Source organism: Schizosaccharomyces osmophilus, chromosome 1 (genome assembly GCF_027921745.1).
Source record: "Schizosaccharomyces osmophilus chromosome 1, complete sequence".
Lineage (NCBI taxonomy): Eukaryota > Fungi > Ascomycota > Schizosaccharomycetes > Schizosaccharomycetales > Schizosaccharomycetaceae > Schizosaccharomyces > Schizosaccharomyces osmophilus.
Genome location: NC_079238.1, coordinates 4,008,941 through 4,030,672, shown reverse-complemented (window position 1 = coordinate 4,030,672; position 21,732 = coordinate 4,008,941). Strand labels below are relative to the sequence as shown.

The 21,732-nt window shown below is 39.5% G+C and overlaps 12 protein-coding genes across 12 annotated transcripts; 9 read left to right on the top strand and 3 right to left on the bottom strand.

Annotated features, from left to right (window-relative positions):
* Positions 1-278: 278 nt before the first annotated feature.
* Positions 279-1,147, top strand: rrp40 (exosome subunit Rrp40; the record flags this gene model as incomplete). The annotated part of the gene is made up of 2 exons (XM_056180629.1): positions 279-488; positions 638-1,147. The coding sequence occupies 2 exons, from the start codon at positions 279-281 to the stop codon at positions 1,145-1,147; spliced, it is 720 nt and encodes a 239-aa protein (XP_056036818.1).
* A 296-nt stretch (positions 1,148-1,443) lies between these two features.
* On the bottom strand, positions 1,444-3,186 carry dak1 (dihydroxyacetone kinase Dak1; the record flags this gene model as incomplete). The annotated part of the gene is made up of 1 exon (XM_056180628.1): positions 1,444-3,186. The coding sequence occupies one exon, from the start codon at positions 3,184-3,186 to the stop codon at positions 1,444-1,446; it is 1,743 nt and encodes a 580-aa protein (XP_056036401.1).
* Positions 3,187-4,223: 1,037 nt separating this feature from the next.
* Positions 4,224-5,432, bottom strand: ept1 (diacylglycerol cholinephosphotransferase/ diacylglycerol ethanolaminesphotransferase Ept1; the record flags this gene model as incomplete). Its single annotated transcript, XM_056180627.1, has 2 exons — positions 4,224-5,247; positions 5,296-5,432. 2 exons carry the CDS (start codon positions 5,430-5,432, stop codon positions 4,224-4,226), a joined length of 1,161 nt encoding a protein of 386 aa, XP_056036402.1.
* A 396-nt stretch (positions 5,433-5,828) lies between these two features.
* Positions 5,829-7,253, top strand: sap114 (U2 snRNP-associated protein Sap114; the record flags this gene model as incomplete). Its single annotated transcript, XM_056180626.1, has 1 exon — positions 5,829-7,253. One exon carries the CDS (start codon positions 5,829-5,831, stop codon positions 7,251-7,253), a length of 1,425 nt encoding a protein of 474 aa, XP_056036395.1.
* A 467-nt stretch (positions 7,254-7,720) lies between these two features.
* Positions 7,721-9,817, top strand: crd1 (cardiolipin synthase/ hydrolase fusion protein Crd1; the record flags this gene model as incomplete). Its single annotated transcript, XM_056180625.1, has 7 exons — positions 7,721-7,851; positions 7,901-7,954; positions 8,010-8,504; positions 8,570-9,339; positions 9,380-9,534; positions 9,573-9,664; positions 9,727-9,817. 7 exons carry the CDS (start codon positions 7,721-7,723, stop codon positions 9,815-9,817), a joined length of 1,788 nt encoding a protein of 595 aa, XP_056036396.1.
* Positions 9,818-10,249: 432 nt separating this feature from the next.
* ogm1 (ER membrane protein O-mannosyltransferase Ogm1) lies at positions 10,250-12,700 on the top strand (the record flags this gene model as incomplete). Its single annotated transcript, XM_056180624.1, has 1 exon — positions 10,250-12,700. One exon carries the CDS (start codon positions 10,250-10,252, stop codon positions 12,698-12,700), a length of 2,451 nt encoding a protein of 816 aa, XP_056036397.1.
* A 1,218-nt stretch (positions 12,701-13,918) lies between these two features.
* On the top strand, positions 13,919-15,232 carry fsh2 (serine hydrolase-like; the record flags this gene model as incomplete). Its single annotated transcript, XM_056180623.1, has 1 exon — positions 13,919-15,232. The coding sequence occupies one exon, from the start codon at positions 13,919-13,921 to the stop codon at positions 15,230-15,232; it is 1,314 nt and encodes a 437-aa protein (XP_056036398.1).
* A 351-nt stretch (positions 15,233-15,583) lies between these two features.
* rpc11 (DNA-directed RNA polymerase III complex subunit Rpc11) lies at positions 15,584-15,913 on the bottom strand (the record flags this gene model as incomplete). The annotated part of the gene is made up of 1 exon (XM_056180622.1): positions 15,584-15,913. The coding sequence occupies one exon, from the start codon at positions 15,911-15,913 to the stop codon at positions 15,584-15,586; it is 330 nt and encodes a 109-aa protein (XP_056036181.1).
* A 694-nt stretch (positions 15,914-16,607) lies between these two features.
* Positions 16,608-17,000, top strand: rps2201 (40S ribosomal protein S15a; the record flags this gene model as incomplete). The annotated part of the gene is made up of 1 exon (XM_056180621.1): positions 16,608-17,000. One exon carries the CDS (start codon positions 16,608-16,610, stop codon positions 16,998-17,000), a length of 393 nt encoding a protein of 130 aa, XP_056036180.1.
* A 480-nt stretch (positions 17,001-17,480) lies between these two features.
* On the top strand, positions 17,481-18,611 carry csn4 (COP9/signalosome complex subunit Csn4; the record flags this gene model as incomplete). The annotated part of the gene is made up of 1 exon (XM_056180620.1): positions 17,481-18,611. One exon carries the CDS (start codon positions 17,481-17,483, stop codon positions 18,609-18,611), a length of 1,131 nt encoding a protein of 376 aa, XP_056036185.1.
* A 253-nt stretch (positions 18,612-18,864) lies between these two features.
* mug103 (Schizosaccharomyces specific protein Mug103) lies at positions 18,865-19,236 on the top strand (the record flags this gene model as incomplete). The annotated part of the gene is made up of 1 exon (XM_056180619.1): positions 18,865-19,236. The coding sequence occupies one exon, from the start codon at positions 18,865-18,867 to the stop codon at positions 19,234-19,236; it is 372 nt and encodes a 123-aa protein (XP_056036184.1).
* A 616-nt stretch (positions 19,237-19,852) lies between these two features.
* Positions 19,853-21,508, top strand: pso2 (DNA 5' exonuclease; the record flags this gene model as incomplete). The annotated part of the gene is made up of 1 exon (XM_056180618.1): positions 19,853-21,508. One exon carries the CDS (start codon positions 19,853-19,855, stop codon positions 21,506-21,508), a length of 1,656 nt encoding a protein of 551 aa, XP_056036183.1.
* Positions 21,509-21,732: the final 224 nt, after the last annotated feature.

The window sequence follows — 21,732 nt, the reverse complement described above, 5'->3', positions numbered from 1 at the left end:
ATATTGGTTTGTGTCTATAAAGATGGGTCATTGTTACCAGATAACACTGTGAAAGGGAGTGCTCTAGGAATATTTAACGACAAGAAGCATGTATTGTTATATACACTTTACGTAATAAAAGACTGTGTTGGGATACAGTAAACTGTTTTTACAAAGCCGTCGTTCAAAGGACCAAGGCATAAATAAGCCACTATATTCAAATAGCGTTCTAGTGCTGCGCAAAACGGTAATTTTCATCCAAGGTAAACACTGCAATAAAGAACTTCGAATATAACAACATGTCAGAAGTTAAAGAATCAAGTCCTTCTTACTACTTTCCAGGAGACGATGTAAAGTTGTCTAATGTAATAGAGCAAGGAACTGTTCGACTAGGTCCTGGCTTAGTTCATCAAAAACACGATCATGAAGATAAAATCAAGGTCTCTCGACCTGGTATTTTGCATCAGGGAGTCAAAAACACTGTATTGGTGGATACAAGAATGAAAAGAGTAAGTAGAAAGAAATTCGAGTCAGGAAAAATCGATAGTGCGATTTGTAATCACTCAAAGAAGACATGACTAGAGAGAGCAAAACGATGGCGTCTATGTACTTGTTGTGTCTTTTCCTGTCTGATGAGCAGGTGCTAACTCTACTCTAGTATATTCCTGCTATGAATGATCAGGTCATTGGGCAAATTACTTCTCGTTTTGCTGAGGGTTATCGGGTGGATATTGGATCAGCACATAGTGCTCAATTGAACGCATTGGCCTTTGAGAACGTTACTCGAAAAAGCAAACCAAATTTAACTGTTGGAAGCTTGGTGTATGCTCGCGTATCTTTGGCTGACCGCGATATGGAACCAGAGCTGGAATGTTTAGATGCGGCCACAGGAAAAGCTAGCGGTTTTGGAGAATTAAAAGAAGGTTATATGATTACTGGATTATCCCTATCACACTGCAGAAAACTTTTGTCCCCTCAAAATGCCCTTTTGCAAGCTCTTGGCACCTATGTTCCTTTTGAAATTGCCGTTGGGATGAACGGACGTGTGTGGACTCACTCGGAAACGATTCCGACCACGATTTTGATTAGCAATTGCATAAAACAGTCGGAATTTTTGAATGATGATGAGCAGGTTCAATTAGTAAAGTCAATGGTAAAAAATCTTTAACCCCTTTATTAAAATTCCGAACAACATAAGATACCTTACCTTGTACAGTAAAATAATATGACGATGAATACAAATTCATTCTATTCTTTTTGTGTTACGATGTTACGAATCTGCAATTACAGTAAAAGACAATCCAAGTATGGAAATAATAATTTCTATATAATAAGCATTTCATTGGTAGTAAGTATATAACGTATTGCGGTGTCTACATAAAACTAGAATCAGATAAAACTAGATATATATGTTCTTCTAATAATAATAATACAACAAATATAAGGGTTATAAATAATGCGTGTCTACTTGGCGAAACCTTCTACGATAGCAGCAACACCAAGAGCACCGGCATCGGGAACCTTCACATCTCCACCAACATAAACAGCACGACCGAGCTTAGCTTGCAAGTATGCAGTACTTTCAGCACCCTCGCGAGCAGTCTTAACAGCAGCATGGATGTTGTCGGTTTCGACGAACTTTTCGACAAATGGAACAAGAGCATCGCACATAGTACGATCACCAGGGCGAGCAGGAGTATACTTGAAGAGAGTATTCAAAGCAGCATTCAGGGCGCTGGACCACATCTTGGTGGAAACATCCTTCTTTTCCTGTAGATGATCCTTCACGCCCTTGGCGAAACCATGGAAAAAGATGGCATACAAAGCACCAGAGGTACCGTCCATATTGTCTTCAATGACGTCGGCAATATCGCGAACTAGACGAATTGGGTCATCGCAGAATTTGTCAGATTTGACAAAGTCAGCGACACCTTCAGCACCCCGCTTCAATGTGGTACCGCAATCACCGTCACCCGCAATTGTATCAAACTTGGTAATCTCGGGTTCCGCATCAATTACATTTTGCATGGCGGTAAGAATAATCCTGCGAACAGCTTCTTTGTTGATTTTGACAGGAGAATGAATATCGGCATGAGCTTCTTGAATGCTGATGTTGCCAATCTTGTTCTTGGAGTTTCTGTTTGCAGGTTGGCAGTAAGGCCAGCCAATAGCCTCAACAGGTTCATCTAGCAAATCGATGAAGGAAATATCCTTACCATTAATGTTTACAAGGTCGGTGGTACGGAACAAGGTGATACCAAAACCAAGACCGTTCAAACTGGTGGTGAAGGTACCGGCATAGACACGGACTGGATGAATGGAATACTGTTCGGCAAGGGCTTCCTCGACTTTACTAGAAACAGCACTGAATTCAAGCAAGGACAAACCACCAAGGTTATTCATGACTAACACCACCTCATCCTCACTGTTGATATTCACATAAGCACGATCCTTATCCGATTGGTCCAAGAGTTGCTTTAGCATTTCAGATACAAGTTCATCAATAGAGGGAATAGGGGAGATGCGACGGCAACCGGGTTCGTTGTGGATACCCATACCGAGCTCCATTTCGTCGTGAGCCATGCATTCATCTTCGGAACGAGCACCTTGTCCGGGAACATGGACATGTGCCAAAGAAGCGTTAATACTGACCATGTTATCATTGGCAGCACGGCAAAGTTTTACAAGGCCTTCCAAAGCAATACCATGGCAAGCAGCGGCACCGGCCAATTTGTGAACGAGAACGGTACCGGCGAGACCACGACGACCGACCTTACCACTCTTGGCACGGCCAACAGAGACATCATCGCCCACGGCGACCAATTCAGCCTGTCTTCCAGCGGCTCTTTCTTTTTCCACAGCCATAGCAAAATGAAGGACATCGCCCGTATAATTTTTGCAAATCACCAAAGTACCAGCATCCGACTTGACTTGCTTAATACCGGCATTAATTTGTTTAGAAGAAGGGGAAGCAAAAATAGAGCCACAGATTGTAGCACTTAGCATCCCCTTGCCAACAAACGAGGAGTGAGTGGGTTCGTGCCCTGCACCACCGCCTGATATAACACTGACATTTTTCTTATTATATTCGTGGTAGTAAATAAATTTTCCCTCCTCATGAACAGTAAGGGTCTTGTTTAATGAAGTCAAGGATTTAAGAGCGCCTTTGACCAAGACATCAGGGTCGTTAATAAAGTGTTTGTCCATGTTTTTAAATAGTTATTTTTCCAAAATTAATAAATGAAAAGTAGATCTAGAAAAGAAAGTGATAGGTGTCCAAAAAGATAGGAGAAATAAGAAGAAAAGAATTTTTAGGGTTTTTTTTTTGAGGTGAAAATTTTCGGTGAAGAAAGCGCGCACTAGTAAATCGTTGTTGAGAGTTTTTAATGGTGAATAAGTGAAGAATCGGTCTGTTTATATAGAAAAAAACAGCCTGACCTACTCATCGATTATGTAATGATTTTCTGGGTTTTATTCGAAGCTTATTTCCGGTCAAAGTGAATGATGCAACCATGTAATAATCTTCCTAGCAAATAAAAGCCGTTTCTATATGAAGTAAAACGAGTAGAAATGCGAATAAAAACTCGAACAGAATAGTGTTTGCATTCTGGAGGGTCATAAAACCAATGCCAGGTCCTGTTTCCAACCCGATTTCGAAGTTTTAGGTTCCTCCTGTATAAGGGAAAGCGTAAAGAATAAAGTCTTCAGTAGAAGAGCCCGTTAGGTTAAACTGTAAAATATTTGGCGACCCTTATATGTCAAACGTAAACCCTGTACATGGAAAATAGAGAAAATCTTAGAAGCTTATAATTTTCTCCGCAAATTTAACTTTAAAGGGTCCTTCCCATCTCCTAAATTCTTGCAAATCTATTCAGTGCAAGCCCCAACCCTGAACTCTAATTTCGGGTTCTTTTGCGCGTAACTGACATGTAAACAAAAGGTAAAAATGTAGTCATTGGGAACAACTCAGCCTTCCTTGTGCAAGATATTTCAACAACATTCAACAACAGGTTCGCTGCAAACATAGAGGTTCATATTATTAATGCCTTTACCTACTACTTACCCTAAAGTTGTAGACGAAAGTGATGGCCCCTTCAAGGAAAGATTTAATAGAATATCATATTGACCGTACCATCAAACCTCGAACAAACGAGAAAAGAAAGGTTTAAGATAGAAAGCAACCGAAAATGGGTTTTGCGGCTTCTAGGAAGGATGAAAGATCGAACTGTTTAGTTTTGCTTCGTTTAGTTTTTCTTTTCATCTGGTTTGGGGCGAAGGCGTAGGCAGGAAATGCCATACTCTTCGGTGATGGATGATATTACATGGGCAACAAAGTTCCCATAGATCCCTAGACCAAAACCGAAATACGCAAACAAGTATTCCTTTTGATGGCCCTCGAGGATTCCAAACGTATAGGCATCCAGAGCGTTCACCATGAAAGGCAAAATCAAAACATTCCAGTAAGGGAAGGAAGATTCGGTCACATGGGAGACAATAACGATACCAACAGAATAGGCCAATAGTATGGCATTTAATAAATAAATTGCGATAAACTGTTCCTCAAAAAAGTTGGGATATTTGGCATAAAGCAAAAAGACGGCGGCCCACTGTGCAAGATAGGGAGAAAGTCCAAACAAGCCCTTGCAAACGCACTTCTTTTGCTCTTTCAAAGTACGCGTTGTATTCCGAATACTTTGGTATATATTCAAAAACAAACCAACCCCCATAAGGTTAAACATACAAGAGCCATAGGTGTAATAAGGAATTATAGAACGAAGGGTTCCAAAAGACTCGGGGGTGGGATGAAGTTTAGTCCAAAATACACTGCCGGTATAGGAAGTCATACCAAACAATACACAAACCATCAAGATGCCTTCCACGGGACCAGAGAAGTAAGACAGATACAGGACGCCCGTGTGGTATTCCTCCCACGTAGAAGCATAAAAGTATAACAAGCTAGCACATTGAGTAATGATGGCCAAGGGAATGCTCAGCTGAAATAACTCTGTGGTCAGCCAAACTTCCAAACTCGTGTTGATGGCATCCACACCATGGTCAAACAGTTGCCCAAGTGGAGAGGAACTGTTGGTACGACGCGCCTGCGATCCATCAATTGCATCAAAACTTTGATACAAAAACAACCCCACAGCCCAAGACGCATACACCCAGCCAGGGTACCCTTCCATTCCGTATCCATACTTGTACACAAGCATGGTTATGACATTCACGGTGACAAATCCCAATCCCGTCAAGGTAATCAGATTAGGGCTATACTCAAGACGTTAGCTTCGCGTTTCTACACACATTCCAACATACGCCATCCACATTGGGATCACTTTGAGCAACTGGTTCCACCAGTACGGCTTCAAAACATGTCGAGATAATAAAGAATTATCAACACCCACGTATTGATAATTATGAAGACTCTTCAACTGTTGTCTATTTAAATGCATGTTAAAAAACGCTCTTTGGGGAGTTTATGTAAACCAACGGGTGTTTTGTAAAAAACAAGAGGTATTGGCACTTCACAAAAAAAGGGTTGAAACTTTTCTTCCAATATTTTGTGTGCAAGAAATATTTCAATATGTTTCCTTTTCATTTTCTTGTAACCTTTTATCTCTTACAAAAACAAATTTCTAGTGTCGTGATGCCTCTAACCTTGGACATTCAACGAACTTCCTATTACCACGCGTCCACTCGCTTCTTAAAACAGCACTGTTCGTGAACCATTCATTTTATTTGTTTTTTAAAAGGTTTTTTTAGGTTATAAAAGTTTTTTTGGGCTTGGGTTCGGCTTATCTTTTTTCATTTATAAAAAAACCCCGAAATCTACCATTATCGTCGTGGCGATGACTTCCACTGCTGGTACACCTCCATCTGATCTAAATGGTATCCAGAAAGACGGCGTCTTGGGTCTTCCTACCAATGTAATTCTTCCTCCCCCAGAAATCCGAGAGATCATTGACAAGTCCGCCGGTTACGTCGCTAGAAATGGCCCAGCGTTTGAAGAAAAGATTCGCCAAAATGAGATAAAAAATCCAAAATTTTCTTTTTTACAAGTGGACGATCCTTACTACAGGTACTATCAACACAAACTTCAAGAAGCTAGACAAGGAAAACTAAAAGCGACTACCGGGGTTGGACAAGGAGCAGCAAACTTGGCGCGCCCTATCACAAAAAACATCGAAAGTGCTCCTCCCGCACCTCCTCCGTATTTGTTTTCAGAACCCTTGCCTTCCGTATCAGCGCAGGACTTAAACGTACTCCGACTCACAGCTCGCTACGCAGCAATCCGAGGGCGTACCTTCATTGCTGAACTTTCACAAAAAGAATGGGGAAATACACAATTTGATTTTTTGCACCATAATCATGCTCTTTATCCTTACTTTACGCGTATAGTACAACAATATGCCTCTTTAGTAAAAAATACTCTTCCACCTTTTGAACCTTTGCTTCGTCAAAATATCCAGGATCCCTATAGCGTTCTTTCACGAATACAGCCCAGAGTTGAGTGGCAGAAATATCAAGAAACCCAAAAGGTAAAGCGTAAAGAAGAACAAGAGAGGGAAAAGATTGAATATGCACAGATTGACTGGAACGATTTCGCCGTGGTTGAGGTCATCCAGTTCACCGAAGCAGATGAATCAACAAAACTTCCCAAACCGACAAATTTGGCTGATTTGCAAACCGCTACGTTAGAACAAAAGTCAGCAATGTTCACTATGCCCGATATGAATTACTCCATTGAAGAAGCTCCCCCCACTTCAGCTGCTTGGGAACCTTTGAATGCACCCGCCAAAGCCGAATTTGGTGTCGCAATGCCTTCTTCACTACCTTCACAAAGAACATCCGCAGAAACATCCCCTTCACCTGCAACACAGCCTTCGCCTATGGGTGCAGCTGCTCACGCACCCATCCGTGTTTCAAAGCCCACTAAGTCTGTGCCTAAAGCATTCCAGCGCCATGTACCTATGGAGCGTAGTCCATTCACCGGTGAAATGATTCCAGCAAGCGAAATGGGAGAACATATGCGCGTTCACTTGCTAGACCCCCGCTGGCGTGAACAACGTAAAGTTGAAGAGTCACGAAGATCTACATTGAACTTGGAGAATGTCGATGTTGCTGCAAATATGAAACGATTAGTCAGTAACCGGACTGATATTTTCGATGTACACAACGGCATTGAAATCACTCCCGAAGAGGTTGAGCGAAGGAAGCGTGCAGCCACACAAAGTTCGTTTGGTGCTGCTCCTCCTCCAAATAAACGTCGTTGATCTATAGAAAAGGATTTATATAATGTATTTTTAGTTTATGATTGCTTAGCGATTGCTTGTATATTACTACCCACTCCTTTTCACCAATTCACTTCATTTCCTGCTCTCTTTGTATCGTATATGTAAATAATTTGATTATACTATTTTCGTTTATCGTGTATGGTTTAGGCATACTGGTATATGTTGTATGCATGCATTTGATTGAACTAGTAAGGCCTAACAATGTTCCTATATAGAATCTTTTTCAAAAAGTAATGTTTTTTTTTGTTTCCACTATTCTGCTTATTTTACTAGCAGAACTTCTAACTGACATATATGAATGAGTTCACTAAGTATCATACATGTAAATTGATGTATACCCGTGAACGGCCTTTTCAGACGCATCCATTTCCATACTTTGAAAAAATTTTGGAGTAAATCGTCTGGAAAAATAATTTTTTTATTGGATAAATTGCCGTCTGCTTCTTATGTTTCGTGCTATTAATCATAGATACTGGCAGGCTGCTGCCCATCAAGCGAAACATCATGCTATTCGACGTTTAACAACAGAAGCGCCGACTGCTGGAAATCGAGTGGCTGATGTAGCCTTCGCATTTGAGTAATTACATTTTGTATCCATTGATTGATAGAAAGCTAACGCCTTGAAGTATTGATGGTGTCCTAATTCGAGGAGGGAAAGGCTTGACAGAAGGAACTAAGACGTATGCATATTTTATAAATGCCAAGATCATTGTAATATTTGTGCTTACCTTTTAGCTTACGTTATCTTCAGGAGCACAAAATTCCGTTCATTCTACTCACGAATGGAGGTGGAATGCATGAAACAACACGAGCCGAGCGCTTGTCCAAGCTTTTGCAGATTAGCTTGAAGGAAGTCGACTTTTGTCAGTCGCACACCCCATTCAAAAATCTCAAAGATAAGTACAAACATATACTCGTTCTCGGAGGAAGCGACGACAGCGTACGGAAGACAGCTGAGATGTATGGCTTTCCAAGTGTCATCAATGAACTTGATGTAATTGCTAAGCGTGGTTCTCCATTTTGGCCCTTTACCTCTTTTACAGAAAGCGATTTGAAAAAAGCTCGTGACTTTGACTTGAATCAACCCATTGAGGCCGTGTTTACCTATGTTGATCCAGTGAGATTTGGACTTGATTTGCAACTTGTTATGGAAATGGCTCAATCGAAGAACGGTATTCTAGGTACTATATCTGAAACAAATGAAGAGGGACCTGATATATATTTTTCAAAGTAAGCTTACAAAGATTCCTAGTGTGATGGTTTCGGACGTTATGTTTATTTTACTAACATTTTAGTGCCGATTTGGTTTGGCCAAATGAGTACCCACTTCCTCGTTTGGGTCAAGGTGCATTTGCTTCTTGTTGTGAAAAAATTTATAATGAGCTTACTGGAAAGCAAATGAAATTTACTAAGTATGGGAAGCCCCATAAAGTTACTTACGATTATGCTACCAATATCCTTGAAGCAAAGCGAAAGGCTTTGAGTATCCCCAATTTCCCCAAAGAAATCTTTATGGTTGGTGATAATCCCGAAAGCGATATTCGCGGAGCCAACGACTATGGGTGGACTAGCATCTTGGTTCGTACTGGTATATTCCAGGGTGCGGATAACAGCCCCAAATACCCTGCCAAGCATGTTGCCAAAAATGTTTGGGAAGGCATGCGATGGGCCCTTTCCCGACACATGCCTGGTTCAAAATTGGATAAGACAATGGGTGGTATTCGTGGTTTTCACAATTCTTCGAAACCACCAACCACAGCTGAAAAACGTAATGAAATAAAGGGCTTTCAATTGCCCATTCGTGAGAATGTATTTACATTGCCTAACATGCTGACCCTGTCAAGGCTTTTCTCATCTCCACTAATTGCGTTTCTTTATGTGAACAACTACGCGAAAGCAGCTGCTTGTTTGTTTATGTATGCTGGATTTACCGATTTGGTGGATGGCTATCTTGCTAGAAAGTTTCACATGCGGAGCGTTGCTGGTACGGTTTTGGACCCTCTTGCTGACAAGACATTAATGACATGTTTGACACTTTGTTTGGCATATCAAAACTCAATGCCTGGTATGTTTTTGTTTTACCGCTTCATTATTAACTTTTGCAGCACTACTAGCTGGTTTAATAATTGGAAGAGATGTTTTGCTTGTGTCCATGGTCAGCTTTCTCCGATACCTAACTCTCCCATCTCCAAAAACTGTGAGGCAATATTTTGATTTTAGCCTTCCGACTGCTGAATTACGGCCTACGACAATTAGCAAGGTATTTTGGATCTATTGTTCTGTTACTAATGAAGTTAGTGGAATACTGCTTTTCAATTGATGTTGCTTGGTCTTTTAATTACTGAGCCGATACTACCGATAGACATTGAAATCGCCAAAACCCCACTATTGTAAGTGAAAATCACTATTGTACTAAAATATTTAAGGAATCTCATTGTTAACACAAGTTTAGTTATCTAGTTGGATGCACAACAATTGCATCCGGGGCTTCCTATATTTTCAGTCGCAACACATTCCGTATATTGAATTCGGCAAAAAAATAGCTACCTGGAGACTTAGACAGGAAGCAAAAATAAAGGGTATAGGAAGGCGGAATTTTTTGTGTCTGTTAAAATTTAAAATAAGAAGGAATTATATCGGCTTAGAATAAAATGAACCGGGAATTTGATATGAATCCGAATGTCTACCCCATTTTTAGTTATGCCTTTGACAAATGAATATAATGAATCTCTACAAATATTGAAACAGTACTCTGCATTTTTTACGACCACTTGTAAGTATCAATCAAATGTTACTTGGTCCATAGGAAGTAACGCTTTTACTCAAACTTGTAAGCTTTGTACTACAAACACTTACTTGCTAAAGTCTTTGTCATAGTGTATTATATGGCACGTTTGTTCTTTTTCTTAGCATAAATAACAAAAAGAATATTCGTAATTTTGGTAACAGCGTTGGTAAGACTGTACTGAATAAAAATGGGCAAGTCGACGTCGTCTGCTGTGCAGAACGAAAAGCAGAGAAGAAATGTCCGTGATGTGGAGCTTTCTCGCCCTCGAAAGTTCTTCACATCTAGAGATTTTGGAATTGTGATATTACTCACAGTTGTTGCATTCGCTATTCGAGTTCAACGCTTAATGATTCCTTCTAAGGTGGTTTTTGAAGAGTTAAGATACATAAATTATGCCCTTGATTACGCATCGAATAGATTTGTTTTGGATGTTTATCCTCCTCTTGGAAAGCTATTACTTAGTTTTGGTCTAACATTCTTTAATTCCGATCCTAATCTTACAAGAGTAGGTTCTACAGGGCAGGAATTCCCTTCCATTGAAACGGCGAGGAGTCTTCGTTTAATCGTCGCTGGGTTTGGCTCTCTTTTGATCCCTTTAATGTATGGTAATGTGTATCTTTCATCAAACTCCAAATCCGCTGCTTTCATGGCTTCCGTTTTTGCTATCTTCGACAACGGGTTAATTACAATGAGCCGCTATGTTATGATTGAAACTCCTACCTTATTTTTTATGGGTTTAACCTCCTTCTGCTGGATGTACTATGAAAACCAGCAAAAACACCCTTTTTCCACAAAATGGCACTTCAGTCTTTTGTCTACCGGTATTAGTCTTGGCCTTGTAATCAGCACTAAGCTTTCAGGAGTATTTACACTTTTATGGTTATTAGCTTTAGTGGTATTCCATCTTTGGAATTTACTTGGTGACCTCAGTGTGCCAATCACCCGTATCATTCGTTATGGTTTCAATTATGTATTCTATCTTATAGGGATTCCCATGGTTACATACCTCGCTATATTCACTGTTCATTCGGAATTAGCAGTTAAGTCTAGTACTTACGATTCATTTTTGACCCCTGAGTATAAGTACGCATTAAAGAATAATAAGTTTGAAGAGCAATATGCAGATGTGGCGTACGGCTCTTTGGTAACAATTCGTAATGCTATTCCTGAACACGGTTATTTGCATTCGAACGAACTCGTGTATCCCGAAGGCACTAAACAACAGATAATTTCATTGACGGATCGTCCTAATCAAAATGCTCTTTGGATCATCGAACATGATAATCCTAATGAAAACAAGCGTGAAAATGTCGAATTGTTGGAAGATGGCAGCATTGTTCGTCTTCGCCATATCATGACAGGAAGAGCCTTGCATTCTCACGATCACAGACCTCTTGTGAGTAATCACGATTGGCAGCTGGAAGTTTCTGGTTACGGTGGCTTTGGTTTCGAAGGAGATGGAAATGATTTATACCGTGTTCAAATACTTGACCGTCCTTCTCGTTATGCCTCCTCCAATGGCACAGTTGAGGCATTAAATACTTATTTTAGATTGATACACGTATTTACTAACTGCGAGTTGATGACTTCCCATCGCCGTCTTCCTGATTGGGGGCAAGACCATCGCGAGGTTACATGCTGTAGAAATTGTATCGAGCGAAGTACAACTTGGGTTATCGAATCAAATTTCCACGATGCAATGCCTTCCGATGCTAGAAAAATAACTTACAGAAAGCCGGGTTTCTTTGAAAAATTCATAGAAGCAAACAAGCTGATGTGGTTAAAGGACCGAAAAATGGGAGATGGACATGAATTCGAAAGTCATGCTTTGACGTGGCCTTTCTTGTTAGGACCTTTGAGATTTTTATCAGATCAGGGTCTCCAGGTTTACTTCTTTGGTAATCCCGTTGTTTGGTACAGTGTGTTGTCTCTGACTCTTTTCTTTGCGTTGGTAATGCTGTTTTTCATTGCAAGATGGAATATGGGTTACAAAGATGGAGGTCCTAATGTTTACCATTACTCATACAATATTGGCAAATTTTCTCTCGCTTGGTTAATTCACTGGGCTCCTTATATTCTTGAAACGGATCGTGTATTCTTGTATCATTATCTTCCAGCCTTGTATTTTGGAATTGCGGCACTTGGTGTGGGCTGGTCATTCGTTGGAGTTGTGGTCCTGGAGCGCCGTCCTATCTATTCTTTCATTACAACAGCCTTCATTGTGTTGATGGTGGGTGTTTATTACCTCTATAGCCCTTTTACGTTCATGACTCCTTTGACCCGATCATCATGTCAGCCACTTGAATTGAAAGGTTCTTGGAATTTCAGATGCAACAGCTATATGGAATCCTTATCCCAATACAATTCTGACAAAGTCAGCCCTGTTTACTATGAGAGAGCCGCTCCCCATCCTTTTGTGTATAACGATCCTGCTGGAAACGCTGATACAGACGTTCCTTTAAAAGAAAACCTTGGGGTATATTATCCCGTATGGGATGCGCAAGTAGAGATGGGCTACAAGGTTGCAGCTGAAGAAAAGGCCGCTATGGAAGCAAAAGAGAATGCTGAAAAAGCAGCATCGGCTGAATCCGCTTCTGTGTCTTCTGAAGAGACTTCACACAATGAGTCATCACAGTAAATATGCGACGAAGCTCGATGATATGACGATAATTTAACCCTCGAGTTGAAAGAGAATTTTGAAGTAACAGATTGGTTACAAAGCTCTTATATTCTGAAATTACGATTTTTACTATGAAAAGTACGTTTTCTATAATCCGCAGATTAAAGTGATTACTGGAAAACTATTCTTATATATATTTATGTAGAATTTGGCTATCTTTTGCAAACAAACAAACGGACCGTCTACCTATAGGTAAGAGGATGAGTTTTATTTTTCTTCTTTCTGTCCAATTTTTGACTTGGTACAATTACATATGTTCGTAAATGTAATATTATTTTGTTTCTTTCTGTAAAAAGGGTAGGCAATGTCGTTAAATCATTCAGCACTGTAAGATAGTTGGTTGTAGAGAAGAATGCAAATGGAGGTACTGCATCGTTTTGAAACTATTATGCTACATTTCATGGACTAGTTAATACAACCAACCTATTTGCTCGAGACTAACAGGTAATGTTGTTCGTTTTCTGTTCGATTTCCAGAAGCGTTTAGTTCTTTTATATAAGGAATTATTTACACATATTTTTGCTTAATTCGACTCAATCATCTAGGATATCTGGAGAAGTAACATGACTCGTTCGTGGGAATTGGGATTTAAGCAATAAAGAACGTGATGTACAAACAATAGAATGCTGCAACGTCCGTGTGTATCTTTGTAAGTAAAAATCTTACGAAGGATGAATAAATATCGAAAGGTTTCGTCACCGTACCTGATAAAGCATGTTGAGAGTAGAAACTGAAAGAGTAAGTCTTAAGCTATCTAGTAATTGAAGACATGTAACTATTCAACTATTCGAAACCAATTTTTCCAATTCATTATTGCATAGAAAAGTACCTATTTTCGTGAAAGTATATCCTACAATTTTCGTAAACAATGCGATTTGTTTGTTTACGATCTGCAAGTATGCTCAGAATCCGCATTGTGTTACTTTACCCGTCAAGTAACAACCGAAATTTTCCAGAACACCAACTACGATGAGCCCAAGCATTGGGCTCGTGTATACACGAAGTTGTTGGGCAATATCGAACCATCCATGCATTTATATGTATTTTACTTAATGCTATAAAAACGATTTCTTCTTTTTTTCCCCATTTCTTAGAGATTGAAGTTTGCTGTTTCAGACACTGTTTTGACCTGTGTTTCTTTCGCTCTTTTTCTTCTTAATAGACGATAATATTATAATGGCTTCAGATTCTTCAACTAAACTTAAAGTCCTTTGCCTGCATGGTTATGGCGAATCGGGCAATCTGTTGTCTGTAAAGATGCGCGCTTTGCGTGAACAATTGGTCAATGATGTCGAATTTTATTTTCCTACTGGTCCCATCAAACTCTCGAATGACAAAGGTCAAGCTGGCTACTCCGATGAGGACTCTGAAGACTCATTTGATGAAGCCTCTACCACCTGGGGATGGTGGAGAATTGACGAGTATGGAGATTCCCAAACTTTAGAACCAAAATTTTCATACGGGCACTTGGCTTCTTATATATGCAAGCATGGCCCTTTCGACGGGATCATGGGTTTCTCCCAAGGCTCAAATTTAGCTGCCAATCTTGCAATGTTTGCTACCCTCCCGAAATACCAAGAATATTTTGGTCAAAAGCAGTTTCGATTTGGCATATTCTTTAGCGGTTATTATCGTGCACTAGCCATCGATGGAGAAACTCATGAAATCAAACTGAAAATGCCCACTCTTCATTTCCTGGGTAAGTATGATAACGTCTTGTCCACCGAAAGTTCTACTACCTTAATCCAAATTTGTGAGGATTCACAAGTGCTATTCCACCCCGGTGCTCATCAAATACCATCTCCTAATGCTTATGTTGAGGCCGCTGCTGACTTTATTGACTTCTTCGGTCGCGGAGATTGGCCAGTCGTTTCAAAGAAAATATCTCTCATTATTCCTACACCAAAACCCAATGCTCTAGCTTCCTCTCAGTACTCTAGTATGAACCATCTGGGAAGTAACAATAATCATTTGGAGAAGGAACTTATTTCAAAAATCGTATCCCGAACCTCTAAGAATGGAGTCAACATAGTTTTAAGCAATCTTCACACGTTTAATGAATATGAAGAGATTCTTAAGAAGAGGTTATTTTCCCTTGTAATCACAGATGGTCAGGAGCCCAAGTCCTTTGATGATTCTGTTCACTATGTTTCTACCTTCAAACAGGCATTAAACATGTTGAAAGCAAGGGAGAATTCCATCGGCCGTGTCTATGTTATTGGTGATAAAAGATTGTTGACTCTGGGTTTGATGTGCCGTTGCACGAAGCGCATAATTGCCGTAACAGGTGCCAAAGACAAATTTCAAATGAAACCCCCGGTAAACACCGTCAGTCACAGTGTTCCTTTCTTGGAATATAGCAAAGAATGGCTGCAGGCCAAATCATCTCAGATCCGTCAGTGGACTGGGCAGAACCGACTGAAGCATTTGAGTACTGACGAATCCGGTGAACCGATAACAATGAAGTTACAAATGTGGGAGCGCTTATAATTGATATGTACGAATGGTACTTGACAGACTATATCCTTTAAAATGCTTTTTTCATGTATCATTTATTTTTAGAACTCGTTAATATCCGGATCCTTATAATTACGGTTTGAGATTAATTTACTAGAACATGTTTTGATGAAATGAAATAGAATGATTCCTTTTAACTCGTAAACCCTTGATTTTATTATTATTAACTCAAGATGAGCGTCTAAAACTTTATAAACTCATTATATAAAGAAATCAATCCATGGAAACAAAAAGGAAAACATCCACTTTTCCTTTCACGTATATGTTCAGAAACAAGCACTATATCAAGAAATATTTTATATAAAAACCGAAGTGTGAAACCTTTTAATTTTCACGCCATTGAAACTTGCACTTGGTACAACGGTAGAACGTACTCATTGGCTCATCAGCACTTCGAATTTGAAGTTGGAAGAAGTAAGCACGATTATTATCACATTTGCTATTATCACATGCCACTTCTGTTTGTTGGTTCGATTCGAATGCTTCATCACCTCCTAACACATCGTCAACTTTCTTTTGTGGAAACTCGTGTCTGCTATAAAGCAAAGCTGAAATAGGAAATTGGTAGGGGCATGTTTTACAGTCAAAAGCATTACGGCCTTCTTCGTCAATGGCTATCACAAGATGATTTCCGCAGGTTGGGCAAAATTGCATACTTCTTTTTTAGGGTTCAAGGATGGTGAACGATTTCTTACCAAGGTGGTTCAAGTTTTGTCTTTTCTATTTTCCAATATTCTAGTTTTCTAAACTCTTCTGCCTTTTAACAAGATGCCTTTTCAAGCCAGGTATTATGGAGACTGCATGATTTCTGCTATTGAAAGAAAATAACATTTAATGAGTCACAGCGTTTGTTTACCGGCTTACGCGTTAAGGAGTAAACAATAAACAGTTCATTTCTAATGATTTTACTTTGTTTTAGAAGAGTTTAAAGACGACTTTCTAAATGAAATTGCAGCTTTCTCTTAAAAAGTTCCTTTCACACCAAATGCATCAAGCGCGAAGGTCAAGTTCACGAAAATTGCCGCATCCTTCTGTATGCTTGAGGGAGCGATAGGCTCTCCAATAAATTTTTCTTTAATGTTTAAATCTGTTCTTTGTACGTAAAGGATTTTTCAGTTGAAATTAAAATTCGTCGCAGAATCCTAGTTTTTTTGTTTATGTTTATTAAAAGCCATCGCTAGAGTGCTGTAAAGTAATTTAACAGAGACCTAATACTTCAGTAAGTTTTGTATCACATTTCGCTCGAATACACGAACTCAGGCCTTACCGCGTGACTGTTTTTTTAGGTGTGAAATTCTTGACTTCTGGACGTACAGCTTTCTTTCTCCATACCAAGCAATTTGCAAGAATGGTTCGTCAATCTGTCCTCTCCGACTGTTTGAACAACATTGTTAACGCTGAGCGTCGTGGACGTCGTCAAGTGCTTATCCGTCCTTCTTCCAAGGTCATTGTCAAGTTCTTGACTGTCATGCAAAAGCATGGTTACATTGACGAATTCGAGGAGATTGATGACCATCGTTCTGGCAAGATTGTTATCCAATTGAACGGTCGTATCAACAAGTGTGGTGTTATCTCTCCCCGCTTCAACATCAAGATCAAGGATATTGAGAAGTGGGTCAACAACCTCTTGCCCTCTCGTCAAGTCGGTATCATTGTCTTGACCACCTCCCGTGGTATCATGTCTCACAACGAAGCTCGTGCCAAGGACACTGGTGGTAAGATCCTCGGTTTCTTCTACTAGACTCAGTCGCCGTTCTTTGCGAATAAAAAGCCCTTGACCATCTAGTCTTCATATTTTTTTTACAGCTTGCTTTGTTCAATAATCGTAGATCCCATGTAAGAAAGTCATTCGGTATTTGATTTGAATATGTAATTTTTAGTAACTATTGCTTTTTGAGTAGATTGTATTAAGCAGGATATCGAATATACCAGTATACTTAACTTTTTGGATGAGACAGACCATAGTTAGGCGTGAGCACTGATGAAGAGTCTGGAATTTCTCTTCATGAACTAGCAATATAAAACAAAAAACTAACTACGGTTTGTCTTGACTATACAATTTTATAATCAGCGAATTTCATTAAAGTAAATTATAGTACCTATAGCCTCGATTCCGTTATAAAGAAAACTGTGCTTGAACACCAAAAAGTTTGATTTCCCTAAGAAACAAAGAACCTTTGCTGTGAAAGGTACAACAACTTAAATTAATTAGTAAAAAGCAATGGATGAAGTCTTGCATTCTTTCCTAGAAGGGAAGCTTTCTAAGGAGCGATTTCAGGCAACATTGGCTTTACATTACACAAACGAGCAAGGATTGTACGAAGAGTTAAAGAATTGTGTTCAAATATGTATTCAATATGGCCGGGATGAGCGGACAAACGAAGCTTTCCATCATTTACTAGACGTGACAGCCGGTATATCTTCTCTTGCAATTCGAAAAGGGCTTCTAGAATACATGTATGAACAACTCTCGCCATTAGAAGGCATTCGGTCCGAGCTATTAGCAAAATGCAGCTTGCAGCTTGCTGCTGTTTTCGAAGCGGAAAACAACTACGAGAACCTTTGTACTGCTCTAGAGACGCTAGAGAAACATGCAAATCTGGAAAGTGACTTGGAACAACTTTTACTGTTAAGAATTCGACTAGGGGAGAATTATATTAAGTTTGGCAAGCCGGAGAAGGCAATTCTTTTGATGCGAACAAGTATGCCTATCGCACACAAAACAAATGATCATCAGCTTTTGATGGAGCTTCAGCTGTGCAACGCAAGGGCTCTAGATGAAACGTTACAGTTTTTAGATGCAGCAAGAAGCTACTATAAAGCTCTTCAATATAAAGTGCCGGGGAATGAGATTGTTTTCCTTGAAAACTTAAGCCTTGCTATACAATGTCTGCTTTTGGCGACACCTTCTCTGATCGTTTTGCAGTTTCTACAAGAACTGTCCTTGCTTCCAAATGTGAAAGAATTGCCGCTGTATCCATTTCTCGAAAAATACCTTCAAAGAAATTTTGTTACATTGGAGGATGCAAACTCGATTTTGCCATTATTACTTCCTCACCAAGTTCAGTATATGCATACACTCATAGCAAATCCCAAGCATTTTTTGGAAACAAATCTTCTTTTCGTATCCGAATTTTATGAAGTTGCATCTTTGGAGAGTCTAGCGAAAACCTTTAGCATCTCACTGAATGAATTGGATGCGATACTGACAAATATGATTTTTCAACATCGTATTCGGGCATCCATTGATCAATTTGCTGGCTATATTTCCTTTCTTCCCAATTCCGAAAAACCTTTGAATCGTCCAAATTACATTGAAAATCTTTCACAAATACTGAATCAATACGGATAGATTGAACTCTCGTTTTACTAATACAAAAAGCTTTTCATTACTAGGAAGATGTCCCATTTATTTGTACTATAACCTTGTTTATTCTATTCCTATTTCCATCTAATTTTTTTTCCATTGAGAATTTTAAAAAGAGGTTTCTTATTAATGTTTTTTCTTGGATTTTCTTTGGCCTCGTTTTGCTCCAAGTCGATGGGTCATCATTTGTTTGTTTACATGAAACTTGTCTACTGCACTTACACAAAACGAAAAGGAAATGGAGGATTTTGAGATAATTCGAAAACAAGAAGCAGATCCGTATTACTTTCATCCTTGTCTTAAATTTGAAGAGCACATCGTCGATGGATTTCTTTCGATTTGCAAGGCCCCTCCCCCTTTCTCATTCGTTGCTTCTCAAGCTTGTAACAAACGGTCTGTAGGTGCAGTCGCTACTGAAAGCTTTCCTCCATTAACAAATGAAAGATTTTTTGAAAATAAAAAGACAAAGAAAACTGGGTGCTTTGACTGCCGAGCGTCCTCCTCTACTGATTCTCAAGAATTGCCGTTTACTTTTGAAAGGGACACCTCGAAAGCTAGGCATAAAAGGACTCGAAAGTTGCTTCTGAAAGACAAACGAGCAAGGTATTGATTGAATTTTCCATTAACATTGTAAAAAAACACAATTTCCAGTCTTTCAATTTCGCCTTTAATAGCTATATTTACATTTTATTCAGCTATTAGCGAAATTGCCGAAACTCCTAAATCAGAATTAACGACTCGTAAGATGATGCGCAATCCAAAATGTCCCCAAATCCTATTTGAAATTTCCATTTGACCTTTAAACATACTCTTTTCGAAAGGACTGTTCTTGCTTATAATAAAAAACCTTTTTCGAGGTTTTTACTGCTTTAACAACATAAAAAGCAGTTTTCCTCTTTGGCTTAGCTGTCCTTTCTACCACATAAATAGTAGGAAGTTGTTTTTTTTTTACTACCGACTTAGAGCTGTTCCTTCATTTTGTTTTACTTCTTAATTAATTAATTAAAAAAAATCGGAAAATTATCTCAAAAAGCAATTTGCCCCATTCTCACTTTTCTGTAAGGATTTACAATTTGTAAAGGTTCGATTGCTGAAGCAAACGAAACCAAACGAAAATTTATAACGAAGCTGTTGCTTACCCAGAGGTTACCTCCTTTTTTAAATTCCGTTTTGATAAAGGTGCTATCATAGCTGGAGCATAAATCTCACAGTCTATATACGATATCATGAGCAAAAGGAAAACATCTACGATTTTAGATTTCTTTCAAAAAAATAATACTGGCCGTAATATATGGGGAAACGAAGCCGCAGCCATTGAGGCATCCCAGAAAGAGGCCAAAACCAAAGCAACCAGTTTGCAAGTCGAAGAAATAACTCCTGAAGCTTTAGAACGATTCAATGACCCGTCGACAAAGCTTGAAAACGTGGAGCCTCCTCAATGGGCGCCTCAAAACGAAACTGGATTTCTAGAACCTTTAAAGTCCTCTAGTTACAAAATTGAAAAGATCAGTATGCCGGAGGTAATGCTCTGCCCTGTTTGCCAAATTGACTTTTCAGCCCTTTCCGTTGATGCTAATGAACACGTGAACGCTTGCCTTGATGGTCGAACACCTGAAACCTTTGCTAAAAATGCCAAAAAGAAGTTATTTTTGTCTTCGAAAAGCTCACAGGATGCTGATACCATCGTTGTTGACCCTAGAACTACGCCCACCCTGGATGCTAATAAACCTGCAAAGAAGTCCAATCTGGCTCCTTTCTATAAGATTATGCCTTATAATATGCCCTTCGCCGTTGACGCTTTTAGCTTTGGAGCTATAGATGGCGTTGAAGCTTACTTTTTGTCTCATTTCCATGCTGATCATTACGGTGGATTGTCCTCGAAATGGGAACATGGCCCTATATATTGCTCCGAAGTCACTGGAAATTTACTTATCAATGTCCTTCACGTGAATGAAAAGTATGTGCACAAGCTTTCGTTAAACGAGCCTCACAACATTATGGGTGTTACAGTTTGTCTCATTAATGCCAATCATTGTCCCGGTTCAGCTATGTTTCTCTTCGAGACTCTTCACGAAAATAAGACAAAGAGGGTCCTTCATTGTGGTGATTTCCGGGCTTCTAGAGCTCACGTTACACACCCAGCTTTGAAAGACAAAACTATCCATAAATTGTATCTGGACACTACATACCTAAATCCAAAATATACATTTCCTGCACAAAAAGACGTTGTTGACGCGTGTGCTCGCAAAGCACTAGATGTGAGGAATGCAGCCAACTCAAAATTGCTTATAGTTGTTAGCACATACAGCATTGGCAAGGAAAAGGTTGCCATAGCTATAGCAAAAGCACTTTCTTCAAAAATTTTTGTGGTGCCTAGAAAACGACTTATTATAGAACAACTTGGCGACCAGGAATTGCTGGATTTGTTAACAGATGACCCGTCACAGGCATCTGTGCATATGGTAACTATGGGCGGTATACAGCCCGGTTCTTTATTGGAATATCTCGAGCAACACAATTCTTTTGAGAGAGTGATTGGGTATCGAGTTACTGGATGGACGTTTCAGCCGCTAGAAAAACGAGCTGATCTTAGTAGTAACCTTGAGTCCATAATTTCTCGGCCACCACAGTTTGTATCCCACGACTTGCGAGCTATGAGAGGAGCAAACGACAAAGTTGCTGCATTCGTAGCTCCCTATAGTGAGCATTCTAGTTTTTATGACTTGACTATGTTTTGCCTTAGTATGAATATCCTGTCCACCATTCCTACGGTAAACATGGGTAGCCAGCGATCTCGTGAAAAAATGCAGATATGGCTTGATCGGTGGGCTTGGCGTCGCAAGAAACAAGGGTTGATTTCTGTGGACGATACGAATTGGTAAAACAAGTGAACTTTTGGGTTACAATGGGATTACATTGGGAAAATGAAGATTTAGCATTTAGCATACTATATGAAAATATAGAGTAAAGATCAGCGTATGGAGACTATAGCTGTTAATAGTTATTGGAAACGAATGCTGGAGTAAAATATGGACTAGGCTGTCAAGACACTGAGGAACGGGGGTTTGTTTAGTGGTCACAAAATTCGTATTCCCAGAACTTTTAC